We start from the raw sequence: 15,948 nt of genomic DNA on the forward strand, positions 1-15,948 counted from the left end.
TCCATGCAGGGAACCTGATGTGGGACTTGATCTTGGGACTCTAGGATCACTCCCTGGACCGAGGGCAGACACTCTACCACTGAGCCACCCTGGCATCCCGGAATGAACTTTTAATAGAGGCAAAAACTTTTAAGAATTGCAGAAGCTGAGGGGAAGAAGCAAGCGGGTCTCAACCAACTGCTGTATGATTGCATTTTTGTGATATTCTGGAAAAGACAAAATTTTACGGATAGAGAATAAACCAGTGTTTGCTAGGCCTTATGTGTGGGGGGAAGCGGGTGGGTATAAAGGGATACCGCGAGGGAATTTCTCAGAGTGGTTGATGGAAAATTCGGTATCCTTGTTAAAGTGGCTACTGGAGTCTGTTAAAATCCTTTGAACTGTACTCCCTACACTTTTGATGGTAGGACAAAAGAAAAAAAAAAGATTGACAAGTTATAAGTCATTAGTACATGACTTTTGTGACTGATTATTTGAAAACCTAAAGAAAATGGATGATTTCTTAGCAAAACAAACCAAAGTCAATCAAAAATATAGAAAACCTGTTTAGTGCAGTTATCAAAGCTGAGACTAAAAATGGTTCTAAATCAACTTGCACATTTTTCCAGACTATACAGAAAGGTTCAAAGCTCCCCAGTTTTTTTTTCAGTGACTAGAATTATTTTAACACCAAAACCTGATTAGAGATAGCACAGGAGAAGAAAACTATTGACCAATATGACTTATAGATGTGAAAACTCAGAATAAACTATCAACAAATGAAATATAATAGTGTTATTGGGGAATAATACACAATAAGCAAGTTCAGTTTAACCCAGAAATACAAGATTCCTTCAGCTTCAAGAAATCTAAATGTAAAAAAAGAAAGAAAAAAAACAAATCTAAATGTATTGTGATTCATGGCATCAGTAGATCGCAGGAGAAAAGCTGTAGACGTTGGGAAGGTGTTGACAGAAGTCACTGCTGAGGGAAACTGTCAGGTGCTTGAGGTGCCTCCTCTCGTTTAATTCCCCCCCCCCCCCAGACCTGCCCCTGTGCTGACGAGGAACTGAACTCCGAGACTAAGGGCCACTTCACGTCAGGCAGTCACTTCTTACGGGCGGGCCCCTCCAGTGGGCCTTGCTCTGTGCTAGCGGAGCGCCCGTCTTACGTCGGGCAGCCCTGGTTGTACATTTGTATCCTTTGCTTTTTCTGTAGAATTGTTGAGGCTTTTACCTGCTCATTTGCATGCCTTCCTTGTGTGTCTGGCCATGTCGTCCTTTGTCAGCTGTGTTGCAAATAGTCACTCCCCCGCCAACTTTGTTTGTTGTGCCCTTTGTCAATCACTTTAAAATGAATGTTTTTTTTTACAGTGTTTTCATTTTATTTGTGCCATTTATCTTTAAAAATTACCTTTCTTTTCCTCGAGACCACAAATAGAGCCTAAAGTATTTCCTTTTATCATTCTGGTTTTTACATCTACAACCTTACTTCACCTGGAGCTGAACTGACTTAACCCCTTGTAGTCACATCACTAGTTGTCCCCACGTCCCCCTGATCTGTGACGACAGACTAACAGAAACGGGCAGGGGCTGAGAGCGTGGGACCTTGAGCCAGCCAGCCTGGTTTGAGTCCTGAGGCACCTTTAACTGCATGTGTGACTTTGGTAGTGGAGACAGTAATGCGTGGCTCACCTTGTAGCACTATTGTGAGGGGAGTTGAGTGTGAGTAGCCAGCCTGCCAGCACTCTCGCAGCCGTCTGGGGGTCTTCTCTGACCCCCTAGTTGACAGGTCAGGTGTGAAGGAATGAGAGCATATGGGATGGGGTGGGGAGCGGGGGAGCCACTGTGGCTTCCAAGTCCCATGTCCGAAAGTAGGGACCACTCCATCCCGTCCCTGGGTGTAGTCTGCATCCCAGCCAGGGACAGGGCCCAAGAACGAGAAGTATATGCACTTGCGCCTACGCTCTGGCTCCCACTAGGCATTTATGTTCACTCGCAGCCCTCCTGAGCCAGAGGCACGATACCACCCAGGGCATCGTATCGGAAGCTAGGTGCACTTGTTCGGTCACACAGCTGATGGTCTACATTTATCAGGATTCTAGAAAGCTAATCTAAGGTCAATTCCTCACCGTGAAGGAGAAAGGGTTTTGGTACTCCTATTTTCAAAATACTATTTCCAGAAGGAGGAGACAATATATGGCAGCAAAACCAACAAATATACACCATACTATATTTCATTAAATTCAGACTTTTTGTTGCTTTTCTAAATAGGATTGTTTTTCCTTTTTCTATAATGAATTCTGGACAGTTATTCCTGTCATATAGATGCTGTGTATTTTTCTGGGTAGATGATCATAATCTGCAAACAATCAGGAGTATTCTTATTTCATTGCTGTGGACCTACATATAAAAGTTGAATAGCAGTTAAGTGGCAAATAACACTGTCTTTCTGACTGTAAAGGGAATACTTCTGCTGTTCTACGAAGTATGAGTGATCTGACTGTGTGGTACACTTCTTCTATTCCTTCATTAATTTAAGTTCCTTTCAAGTTTACTGAGAATTTTTAATCATGAACATGTCTAGTTTTATCATATGCCTGATTGTCATTGCCTGAATTGATAATGTGGCTGTTTTCCTTTTTTTTTTTTTAAAGGTTTTATTTATTTATTCATGACAGAGGGAGAGAAGCAGAGACACAGGCAGAGGGAGAAGCAGGCTCCATGAAGGGAGCCCGACATGGGACTTGATCCCGGGTCCCCAGGATCACACCGTGGGCCGAAGGCGGTGCTAAACCTCTGGGCCACCTGGGCTTTCCCTTTTCATTAGCAAACGTAACGATTTACGTTGATAACTTAAAAAGATTTTTTTAAAAGATCTTATTTATTTATTCCTGAGACACACAGAGAGAGGCAGGGACGTAGGCAGAGAGAGATGCAGGCTCCCCACAGGAAGCCCGATGTGGGGCTCGATCCCAGGACCCCAGGATCACGCCCTGAACCTGCCTCAGTGCTCGACCACTGAGCCACCCAGATGTCCCTATTGAAAACTTTTTAAACAGTGAGATTTGGTTGCATTTGTTCTTTTAATACAAAGTAAATTATATTCGCTAATATTTGGCTTAAGAGGTTGCATCTGTGTCTGTAAGTGAGATTGCTTTTGGTTCCAGGATTATTTTACTAAGCTATAAAATGAGTTGAATTTATTTTTTTTTCTGGAAAGACAATATATCATAATAAATAAGAACATAGCTCTGTAGCCAGGTGCTTTGGTTGGAACCCTGACTTCTTGACTTCTAACACTATATAAGTCACTTTCTCCTGTTTTTCAACCATCTATAAATGGAATCATACAATATATACTCTTTCGTGTCTAGTTTCTTTCCATCAGTATATTTGTGAGGTTCATCCATGTTGTTACATGAAACAGTGGTTTAGTAATTCTCGTTGCTGTGTGGATAGTCCATTGTATAAGTTTACCAGTTTATTCATTCTATTGAGAGAGAGTTCCAGTTTTTAAAAGGCTCTTCTAAATCGTGCTGCTATGAATATCCTTTTAAAAAAGATTTATCTGAGAGAGAGAGAGCACAAGCAGGAGAGGGGGAGAGGCAGGAGCAGACTCCCCACAGAGCAGAGAGCCTGATGTGGGGCTCCATCCCAGGACCCTGGGATCATGACCTGGGCTGAAGGCAGACGCTTAACCAACTGAGCCACCCAGGTGCCCTTGCTATGAATATTCTTGTCATTGTGAACATAATGTACATTTTTTGGGTATTTCTGTTGGGTACCTACCTAGGAATGGAATATATGAGTATATGTGTGTATATGTTCAGCTTTAATCGATAATGCCAGCAGTTTTCCAAACTGTACCAATTTTCACTCCTAACAGCAATGTTGGAAACTTGCTTCTTCCTCATCCCTGCCAATACTTGGTACTATCTGTCTTGTTCATTTCTGCCTGGGGAGTGTATAGTGGCATTGCATTGTGGCTTTAATTTGCATTTTGTTGCTCACTAATCAAGTTGAAAACCTTTCCGTACGTTTTTTTAGGTCTAGCGTTTTATTGCTATATGAATAGCATCTTTCTTATACGTGGATATAGCCCTGTGTTCATAGCCCCAAAATTAAAGTCACATAATCTGGATGTTTTTATTTAGTTTCATAACATGTATGTAACAATTTAGTAGGTGGTATTAGTTAAAATTACCTTCATTTGAGAACTAAGCAAAAACTCCTAAAATAGTACCTTAAGCAAAGTTACATTCTCCATCATGGAAAAGAAGTAAACAGGTAAATAGACAGTAAATGGCTGTTATTAAGGGAAACAGGCATCTTCTATCTTGTTACTCCATTTTACAAGATAGATGGTAAACTTTCAGACTTACCATGATATTCTAAACGGCAAATGGAAGGAAGTTTTTAAAAAGATCCCCCTCTTTTTAAGGAATCTTCCAGGTAGTACATACAACTTTTCCATGAAGATCTTATTAGCCAGCAAGTATACAGTCAAAACTAGCTGTAAGAGATGCTAAGAAATATTTGGGCTTAGAGTCAATGCACCCAGCTAAAAATTAGGGTTTTGTTTAGTAAGAAAGAGACTTAGGGGATATTTGGAGCAGTTTATTTTATACAGGATGTGTTGTAGAGAAATCAAGAAGTAAAAGTTGGCAATCCCTACTCCTACATAGATTCTCAAATGTATTGAGTAGTAAAGACTATAATGCAGCATTCAGCATTGTGATAGGAAATTTAAGGGACCTAAGCATCCATCAAGGAAAAGGTCAACTTGGACAGAAACACAAAATATAGGAACAGAATAAACATTGAATGAATGAATGAGTAAATAGTGCAAAGACTAAATGAACATTCTTTCATTTAATTTTCGATTAAGGACAGCTTAAATTCACACAATAATGTGAAGCAGTTACTTTGGCTTTTAATTGCTTATAATGATGGGTTTCACTTTGGGGGCTTAGTGCAAATATATATACTCGAGATGTGTATATATATATATATATATATATATATATATATATATATAAAACATAAAGTACATACATAATGCAAATATATTATATATATATAGTCATTTGTATACCTTGCATTAATAAACATCCTTTTTTGAAGTTTATACTATCTTTGTCAAAAGCAATAAAAGGGGTAGTCCCCGGTTATCTTAGGGATATTGTAAACCATTAGTTAAAAAAGAAATAAATGTCCCTATCGTACTGTATCATAGGGAAGGTCCTCCCTTCCCTAAATAGAACATTCCCAAAGCTTATAGGTACTACGTATCTAGAGCTAAAGACAACCCCCTACCATGCAGAAACAATGAAAAAAAAAATGACTTTAAAAAGTACTCATTCATCTTTGTGAGATATCCATGAGGGAAGTAACTACTGGCATAAACTATAACATGCAGAGTAACATCTGCAAAACGACAGCCTAGGAAGAAAACCCCAGGAACAGATGGCTTCACAGGTAAATTCTACCAAACATTCAAAGGCAAATTAATACCAATTCTTCTTAAACACTTTTAAAACAGAAGAGGAAACACTTCAAACTCATTCTGTGAGACCAGCATTACCCTGATACCAAAGCCACATAAAGTTACCACAAGAAAAGAGTACTCCAGGTGAATATCCCTAATGAACAGGGATATAAAAATCTTTAATAAAATATCAGCAAACTGAATTCAACAGCACGTTAAAAAGAAGATGCACCATTAACAAGTATACAAATGTGATTATCCCTGGGATATAAGGATGTTTCAACATAGGTAAATAAATCAATTTGATTTACCATATTAACAGAATGAAAGATAGAAACCATATGATCACCTCAGTTGATGCAGAAAAAGCATAAAAACTCAACAAAATAGTTATAGAAAGAACTTACCTTAATGCAGCAAAGGCCAGACATGAAAAACCCATGGCTAATATTATAATCAATGGGAGAAAATTTCAAAGCTTTCCCTCTAGGATCTAGTACAAGGCAAAGATACCCACTATTGCCACTTCTATTCAATATAGTACTGGAAGTCTTAGAGCAATAATACAAGAAAAAGAAATAAAGGGAATCCATATCAGAAGTAAAATTTATCTCAGATGACATGATGGCATAGGTAGAAAACCCTAAAAAGAACAACAAAAATCTTAGAACTGATAAATTTAGTAAATTAGCAGAATACAAAACAAATACGTAAACATCAGTTGAGTTTCTATACACAACAAACTATCCAAATAGGTAATCAAGAATACAGTGGTGGGACGCCTGGGTGGCTCCGTGGTTGAGCATCTGCCTTGGGCTCAGGGCGTGACCCTGGGGTCCTTGGATCAAGTCCTACATTGGGCTCCTCGCAGGGAGCCTGCTCCTCCCTCTGCCTGTGTCTCTGCCTCTCTCTCGCATCTCTCATAAATAAATAAATAAATAAATAAATAATAAATAAATAAATAAGGTCTTTTAAAAAATATAATTGCATTCACAATAGAGATAAGTATGAAATGCTTAAGGATAAACTTTACTAAAGTCAAAGACTTATACCGAGAAAAGTGTAAAATATTGATGAAGGAAATTAAGGAAGAGACAGATAAATGGAAAGACATGCCATGTTCATGGGTTGGAAGAATTAATATTGTTAAATGTCCATACTACTAAAACTGATCTAAAGAGTCAATGTATTCTAAAGTGTTCTCTCTTAAAATCCCAATGGAGTTTTTAAAAATGTATTTATTGATTCGAGAGAGGTAGGAGAGGAATACAAGAAGACTCCGTTGAGCAGGGATCCCAGTGTGGGGCTCGATCTCAAGACCCTGAGATCATTACCTGAACCAAAATCAAGAGCTGGATGCTCAACCAACAGAGCCACCCAGGTGCCCCCGCCAAAGGCATTTTTTATATTAATAGAAAAAACAATCCTAAAATTCATATGGACTCACAAAAGATCCCAATTAGCTAAAGCAATCTTGAGCAAGAATGAAGATGGAGGCATCCCAGTTACTGGTTTCTAAATATATTACAAAGCTACTGTAGTCAAAAAGTGTGATACTGGCATAAAAAATTGACATCTAGGCCAATGGAATGGAATCAAAGACCCAGAAATAAATCCACACATATAGCATTGACTGATCTTCAACATGACTGCCAAGGATGCACAATAAAATGAAGAAATGAATACCTACAAATGGCCAACAGGTATTTGAAAAGGTGCTCAACATCACTAATCACCAAAAGCGCATAAACACATGCACAATGAATATCACTGCGCGTTAATGTAAAAGGAAATCTTGCCATTTGCAACAACATGGATGAACCTGGAAGACCTTATGTGGAATCTAAGTCAAACTCATAAAACCAGAGAGTAGAATGGTGGTTGCCAGGGCCTGAGAGATAGGGGAATTAGGGACGTGTTGGTCAAATGGTACAAAGCTTCATTCAGGCAAAATGAATAAATTCTGGAGAGCTAATGTACAGCAAAGTGACTATAGTTAACAATACTGCATTGCATATTTGAAATTTGATAAGAGAATAACTCGTAAGTGTTCTCATCCCACCCACAGTCATACCTCAATAAAGCTATTAATTGAAATACAAAGTACTGATTTTCTCTGAACTTTGGAATGATTTAATAGAAGCATTTTAAGTATTAAGAACAAATTTATTTTTCAAGGATGGTGAATATTAGTGGTCTGAAAAATCCATTTGGGAGTGCATTGGTGGAGGAACACCTTTTTAGCTGGAAGTTTACCCTCCATGTTGGTTCCACCAGAGTTTCAGACTGTGTCGTGTTCTCAACAAATGGCACTAATCCTATAAAGGAATGCTACTATGATGGAAGAAGAGAGAAGAAGAATTGAATTCTCAGTAGAGCCAATCACTAGTGCTTTGAAAGGTCTTGAAGTATCTTTCAGAAATTCGAATCTGTGGAAATAAAGTGGCTCATCCAAAACCATGTGGCTGGGTGAGTGCAGGCCCAATGCTTACTAATCCTTTTAAGAACGTCAGGGCCCAGGGGTCCCAGTGTGGCCCCATTAGTTAAGTGTCTGACTCTTGGTTTTGGCTCAGGTTGTGATCTCATGGTTGGGGGATTGAGCCCCACACGGGCTCCACACTCTGCACAGAGTCTGTTTAAGGTTCTCTCGCCCTCCTACCCACCCCCCCCCCACATGAATAAATAAACCTTTAAAAAATGTCAGAACCCAAATCTGTTTAACCTAAGAAAGCACTGACAAAATCATCACTGGAAGCAATGCTTCTGCATACATAGAAATAGATTTTGACTGAGCTGGAAACATGATCCTTGTCTTCCTCTGTAGTTTGAATTCCTTAGCCTTAGCCTTATTTTACTGGGATTTAAAGTCTTGCTTCTGACTATTGGGTTACAAATCATCTAGAAGCTACATATAAATCGGCCATAGAGCTAGAATGTCATCACACATAAAATAATGGAGAGACAGACCCATGAACAATGAAAATCATGGTACCCACTGAGTGTTCTGGTTTTTTTTTTTAAACCATCTTAATTCTTCAGAACTTATTTTAGCTGCACATTGCTGTTTTTTTCTTGCTTGTTTGTTTTTTAAACAGCTTCATTTAGTCATAATTGATACACAAAGAACTACACATATTCATACGATTTGATGAGTTTGAACAGATGCAAATAGATGTGATACGATCAGCACAGTCCAGGTAATAGACATTTGCAATATCTCCAGAGTTTCCTTGTGTCCTTTGTGGGTCTTTTGTTTGATTTCTTTTATTTTGTTTTCTTGCGGTAAGAAGAGAACATGAGACCTATCCTCTTAAATTTTGAAATACATTAAACCTTACCGTTACCTCTAGGCACCGTGTTGTACAGCAGACATTTATTTTTTTATTTATTTATTTAATTTTATTTATTTATATTTTATTTTATTATTTTATTATTTTTTTATACAGTAGACCTTTAGAACTTATGTGGCATAACCGAAGCTTCATGCCTGTTGAATGGCAGCCCCTTTTATACCCATCCGCGTCCCCTGGCAGCCACCACTGTACCCTCTGCTTCTATGGGTTTGGCTATTTTAGATGCCTCGTGTAAGTGAAACCATGCGGTGTGTGTGTCAGTTATGGTGATTGATAGTTTCCTAGAAAGTTATCCATTTCATCTGTTTTCCAGTGTTTGGAATTGAGGATATATGTATCTAAAGATTGTTTTAAAATTCCATTTAAAAAATCTGTTTCATTTTCTTTGTGGCATTTATCAGTAATGTAGATTAGTTATTCGTTTATTATTTACAGTCGCCCCCCCGCCCCTGCATTGGATTGTTGTCTCCATGATTGTGGGGGCCCTGTCTGTCTTGTTCACTGGCACCTACAGCAAGGCCTTGCCACATCATAGCCATTCAGTAAATATTTCTTGAGCAGATAATTGTAAGATCTCTTTCTTTAAATATGTTCCCTTTGGGATCTCTGGGTGGTTCAGTGGTTTAGTGCCACCTTCAGCCCAGGGCGTGATCCTGGAGACCCGGGATCAAGTACCACGCCAGAGTCCCTGCATGGAGCCTGCTTCTCCCTCTGCCTGTGTCTCTGTCTCTCTCTCTCTCTGGCTCTCATGAATAGATAAATAAAATCTTTATAAATAAATAAATAAATAAATAAATAAATAAATAAATAAATAAATAAATAAATAAATAAATAAATAAATAAATTCGTTCCCTTTTCTGTTGCTACTGCTGTTTACTTGTGTTTTCTCTTTTTTTCTTGATTCTGTTGCCAGAGGCTTATCTATTTTGTTGGCTTTTTTCAAGGCACCAGCTTTAAGTTCTCTACGTCAATCAACTTTCTTAGCTTTAAGAAAAAAAAAATCCTGCTTTTTTCTTTATTGATTTCTTCCTTCTATTTGCTGTATATTTTATAGTTGCTGTGTTGTTCTGTTGTCTTCTAAATTCTTGAGGTGAGGGGCACCTGGGTGTCTCAGCGGTTGAGTGTCTGCCTTCAGCTCAAGTCATGATCTCAGGGTCCTGGAATCGAATCCTGCATCAGGCTCCCTGCTCAGGGGGGAGTCTGCTTGTTCTCCCTCTGTCTCTGCCCTTGCCCCTGCTCATGCTCACTCACTCGCTTGCTGTCTCTCTCTCCACCTGCCCCCTCTGTCTCTCTCAGGTAAATAAATAAAATCTTTTTAAAAAATTAATGAGCTGCAAACTAAGTTTATTCTCTGTCTCCCTTGTTTTCTGATGAATACTTTTAACGCTGTAAATTTTCCTCTTCACTTTTGTTTCATTCCATAGGTTCCAATGGCTTTTGTTTGTTTTTTTTACTTCTGATTTGTGTTGTTCAGTTTTTATTTTCTCTTCAACCCAAGAGTTATTTAGAAATGCATTTAAAAATTTCCAGATTTGTAGATCTGGGAGGGGGTGGATTTTATTTATTTATTTACTCATTTAGCTGTTATATTAGTTATTTATTTTTTAATTATTTTTAGAGAGAGAGTGTGGGGTGGGGGGGAGGCAAAGTGAGAGGGAAAGAGAGAATTTTATGCAGGCTCCACTCCCAGTGCAGACTGCACTGCAGGGCTCGATCTCACAACCTGAGATCATGACCCAAGCTGAAATCGAGAGTTGGACACCGACTGAGCCACTCAGGTGCCCCATAATTTTCAATCCATTATAGTAACTGTGGCCTGTGTGATACTGGCTTTATGGAAATTTTTGGGTATTTCCTTTGTCACCTAGAAAAGAGGTCCACAGACTCTACCCTGCAGGCCACAAGGGCCTGGTGCCTATTTTGGAAATGATGTTTGAGTGGAACAGGGGTACTCTCATTTGTTTACCTACGACTACTTTCCAGTTACAGCTGCAAAGCTGAGTGGTTGTGACGGAGACCCTGTGGACCACACAGTTTGACCTATTTACTATCTGAACTTTTCACGAAAAGTTTGCTGACCCCTGACTTAAAACATGGTCCATTTTTGTGACTTTTTCATATGGATCGAAAAATAAGTATATTGTCTCTTGGATAAAAGTCCCTTTATCCTTATTAGAATAAACTTGTATTATAGTGAGCCTTATATCCTCCCTCCTCTGTAGTTTTAATCATACATACCTGAGAGATGTATATAAACCTCCCATCCACGTCTATATCTTAGAGTTAGTTTTATATGTTTTGAAGCTGCATTGTTACTGTTAAAGAGTTTACAAAGGTTCATAACTATAACTATTATATTGTCCTATTGTGTTTTCCTTCATGAAATATGAGTAGCCTTCTTTGCCCATTTACACATTAATGTATGTATGCCTTAAAAAATCTAAAGAAAAAAATCTCTAAAGAATATTATTGTTCCTGTCAGATTTAGGTTGAACTGTGCATATTAGGGAAAAAATCTATAATAAATAGCAGTCAAAACAAGAAAGATTCTTCTTTCTTGGGTAGAAGTCTGGAGATGATAGGTATCCCAGGCCTCTGTGATGTCATCAGGGACCCAGGCTCCTCTCTTCTGCTTCACCATCTTGGTATATGGTTTCCGTCCTAAGGTCCCCTCATGGTCCACGAGACTTCTGGAGTTCCAGCCAGCACATCTCCATTGAGGGCCAGAAGGAAGAGGAAAGGTAGGAGGGCAAAAGTGGCCCGTCCTAGCTCAGCCGATTTCTAATCAATGACCTCAGAAATCTCAGCAAACAATTCCATTTCCATCTCACTGGCAGAACTTAGTGAGGCAGCCACACCTAAGCAGGGAGGCCTGTCAGGTAGCTCTGCCTCGGCTAAAACTTGGCGTTCTGTGACCAAGGGGGAAGGTGAGCCTGGACATTGGACTAGTCAGCCAGCGGTGCCCGCCACTGCCTGTTGCATGTTGCCGTTTGTCTTAGTAGCCTTTTCCTCGTATGACTTTCCATTCCTTCATTGTCAGCCTCCCTCCGTTATTTTGTTTTGTGTATGTCTCTTGTCAATAGAGTATTGCAAGATCCTGAGTTACTTGGTTTTTTAGACAATCAGAATATCTGTCTTACTAGGTGAGTGTGATGCATTCATCATCAGTGCTGAGATACGTGGCAGTGTTCCTGTAATTATCTTTTTTGTCTTCTGTTTGCCATGCTTTCTGTTTAATTCGTTTAACTTTTCCTGCCATTTGTTACACTGAATTTTCTGGTTTCTGTTTTAGAAGTTGTATGTACTGTTTTGACTCTTAGTTAAGACTCTTAGTGTCTTTTAACGTTGCTTTACTTTTTTTAGAAGATTTTATTTATCAGAGAGAGCGTGAGAGTGAGAGAGCATGAGCAAGGGGAAGGACAGAGGGAGTGGGAGAAGCAGACAGCCTGCTGAGTTGGGAGCCTCATGCAGGGCTCGATCCCAGGACCCTGGGATCATGACCCAAGCCAAAGGCAGGTGCTTAACCAACTGAACCACTCAGGAGCCCCTTGACATTGTTTTTGAAATAATTTCAGATTTACAGAAAAGTTGCAAAAATAGTACAAAGGATTCCTGTGTACCCCAGATTCCTCACATGTCGACATTTTATATTTCCATTACCATTTTTTGTTACACGTTTGAATAGTGTTTCCTGAACCATTTGAGAGTAAGTTACACACATGATGCCCCTTCAATGGACATTTCCTAAAGAATAGGTACATTCTCTTACATAAAAACAATAACATGACTATTACCTAATCCATAGAGAGTATTCAGATTTTACCAGTTTTCCTACTACCATCCCTCATAGCAGAAAAAAAAAGGACTTTATTTTAGTCCTGGATGCAGGTTCACAGGTTGCATGTAATCATGACTCTAGTCTCCTTTGATCTTCTGTGAACATAGTATTTTTACACACTGTAGGCCAGTTATTTTGGAAAATATCCCTCATCTTGGATTTGTTTGCATTTTCCACAATGAGATGCAGATTATACCATAAAAAGACCACAAAAGTGATATATTCTCAGTGATCTGAATCGGAAGGCACATGGTATCACTTTGTCCTGGTGGTTTCAAGTTTGACCGGATGAGTAAGCTAGTTTCTGTGAGGTTTTCCACGATTCTTCCCTTGGAAATCAGTAAGTGTATTGTGGGGGGTTTTAGCATGATCAATGATTCTTTCCTAAATTATTTTCCTAAAATGATCATCAAAGGCAAGGTTCTAATTCCATAATTCCTTTTACATTTACCACCTTCATCTTGTTCTTTCCTGGATTCAGCTCTAGATTCAGCATTTCTCCAAGGAGCCCTGGTTCGCTTTAATTTTTAAACAGTTTTATTGAGGTATAATTGACATACAATAAACTACACATGTTTAAAGTATATAGTTTGATAAGTTTTGACATATACATACCTGTACATACCGTCACCACAATCAAGATAATGAAAATATCCATCACCCTCTTATCACTCCCTGTCCCTCCTGCAACCCCAGAAACCCTGATCTACAGTCACTATAGTCTGAATTTTTTTTTGGGGGGGGGGAATATACGTATATATAGAATATGTACTTTTTGTTAATCACATTTCATAAACCAGAATTATTTTTGAGATTCATGCATGTTATAGTATGTATCGATAGTTTATAGCTTTTCTTACAAAAAAGTATTGAATCGTATAAATATTATCACAGTTTGTTTATCCGTTTGCCTGTTGATAGACATTTGAGTTATTTGCAGTGTTGATTCATTACAAATAAAGCTACTTTGAACCTCCGTGTACAAGTCTTTGTGTGAATATTAACTTTTTAAGAAATTCCTGTTTTCCAAAATAGTCTGCTGCGATTTTTGATTGGGAGTCTATTGAATATGGATCATTTAGGGGAAAACTGACATCTTAATGATATTGGGTGTTCCAATCTATGAACATGTTATATCTCTCCATTTATTTAGATCTTTAATTTGCTCAATAATTATACATTTCTGCATACAAGTCTTGCATATCTTTTGTCAGATTCATCCCTACACATTTCATATTTTTATCCTATTGTAAATCTTTTTGTTTTAATCTCACTTCCTGTTGTTCATTGCTAGTATATAAAGATAACACTTGATTTTTGTATGTTGAGTTTGTAGCCTACCTTTCTAAATTCACTTTTTAATTTTAGTACCTTTTTTAAAGAGTCCATTGGATGACCCACATAGGTTGTCATCTGTGACTAAAGCAGTTTAACTTCTTTCTTTTTAATCTGGATGCCTTCTGTTTGTTTTTCTGACCTTGCTGCACTCATTGGAATGAACTACTGAATACAACTGGTGAGAGCGGTCCTGGTACCTCTTTTCCTGATCTTGGGGGAAATCATTTGGTCTTTTACTATGGAGTATGATGTTACCTGAAGAGTTTTTCCCTTATTGATTTGAGGAAATTTCCTTCTATTTCTAGTTTGCTGAGCATTCTCTTTTTCATCAGTAATAAATGTTGCATTTTATCAAATGCTTATTTGTATCTACCGAGATGATCCTATAGTGCTTTTCTTTTTTAGTCTGTTAATATTGATGAATTACATTGATTGATTTTTGATTGCTAAACCAGCCTTGCATTCCTGGAATAAACCCAATCAGTCATGATGAATTATGTCTTATGGACTGCTAGATTTGATTTGCTCAAATTTTGTTCAGGGTTGTTTCACTTATCTACATGAAGCATATGAATTTGTACTTTTCTTGTTCAGTCTTTCTCTGGCTTTGCTAACAGAAATGCTGGCTTCAGAAAACAAGTTTGACAGTATTGCCTCTTTTTTGATTTAATGGGAGAGTTTTTGTAGAATTGATAGTCTTTCTTCCTTAAGTATTTAGAAGAATTCACCAGTCAAGCCTCCTGAGCCTGGAGACTTCATTGTGGAAAGCTTCTCAAATGCCAGTTTGATTTATTTAATAGATAGAGGGCTATTCAGGCTATATATTTCTTCTTGAGTGAGCTTTGGTAATTTGTGTCTTTCAAAGGACTTAATCATTTCATTTAAGTAGTTGAATTTATTGGCATAAAGTTGTTAGGATACTATCTTTTATTGTTTTTTATCTGTGGAATCATTGTAGTGTCATCTCTCATTACTGTATTGGTAATTTGTTTCTCTTTTCTGATAAGTCTGGCTAGAAGTGTAATTTTATGAATATCTCCAAAAAATCCTTTTTTTTCCATTGGTTTTCTCTATTTGTTGAGCTGTGTACTGTTCCATTTCTGTCAACTCTGATAAATAGTATTTCCTTTTCTTTGCTTACTTTGAGCTTCACTTGGCCTTTTTTCTTTTTTTTTTCTTCTATTTGTTTTAAGGTGGATGGAAGCTGAATTCATTCATTTGAGATCTATTTTCTTTTTTTATATAAATTAATGTTAATTTCCAAGTATCCTTTAGTTGTATCTCATGAATCTTGCTGTGATTCTCATTTTTATGCAGTCAAAATAATTTGTAATTTTCCTTTTGACTTCCTCATTGATCCATAGGTTGGTTATTTATCTATAATTTGGTTTTATTGAGATATACTTACATAGAATATTGTATTAGTTTCAGGTGTAGAGCATAATGATTTGATATATGTATATATTGCAAAATAATTGATGCAAGTTTAGTTAACATCCTTTTGGGTGTGTGTGTGCGTGTCTGTGATGAGAACTTTTAAGATTTATTCTCTTGGTAACTGTCAAATATATAATACAGTATTGTCAACTATAGCCATCAAGTTGTACATTATATCCCCAGGACTTATTTATAATTAGATGAACTTGCCTATTATTTTTTTTCTTTTTTTAAAATTAATTAATTTATTTATTTATGATAGTCACAGAGAGAGAGAGAGAGAGAGAGAGAGAGAGAGAGAGAGGCAGAGACACAGGCAGAGGGAGAAGCAGGCTCCATGCACCGGGAGCCCGATGTGGGAGTCGATCCCGGGTCTCCAGGATCATGCCCTGGGCCAAAGGCAGGCGCCAAACCGCTGCGCCACCCAGGGATCCCCTGAACTTACCTATTAAAGAGAATTTTAAAATTAGATAGCAAAGACAAACCCAACTCTATGCTCTATAATAAAAGAGT

General features: G+C 37.9%; 1 protein-coding gene across 5 annotated transcripts in view; it reads left to right on the plus strand.

Moving 5' to 3' along the window:
* The window catches only part of BRCC3 (BRCA1/BRCA2-containing complex subunit 3), a 61,915-nt gene that overhangs the window by 31,999 nt on the left and 13,968 nt on the right, over positions 1-15,948 (plus strand). For 4 of the 5 annotated variants that reach the window (XM_072744675.1, XM_072744674.1, XM_072744678.1 and 1 more), the window contains one exon: positions 11,489-11,563. The exons of the other annotated variant lie outside the window; for it this stretch is intronic. In XM_072744675.1, coding sequence (XP_072600776.1) covers positions 11,489-11,563 — 75 coding nt within the window. The remainder of the gene's footprint in view (positions 1-11,488; positions 11,564-15,948) is intronic. 5 annotated transcript variants of the gene reach the window in all.

Source organism: Vulpes vulpes, chromosome X (genome assembly GCF_048418805.1).
Source record: "Vulpes vulpes isolate BD-2025 chromosome X, VulVul3, whole genome shotgun sequence".
NCBI lineage: Eukaryota > Metazoa > Chordata > Mammalia > Carnivora > Canidae > Vulpes > Vulpes vulpes.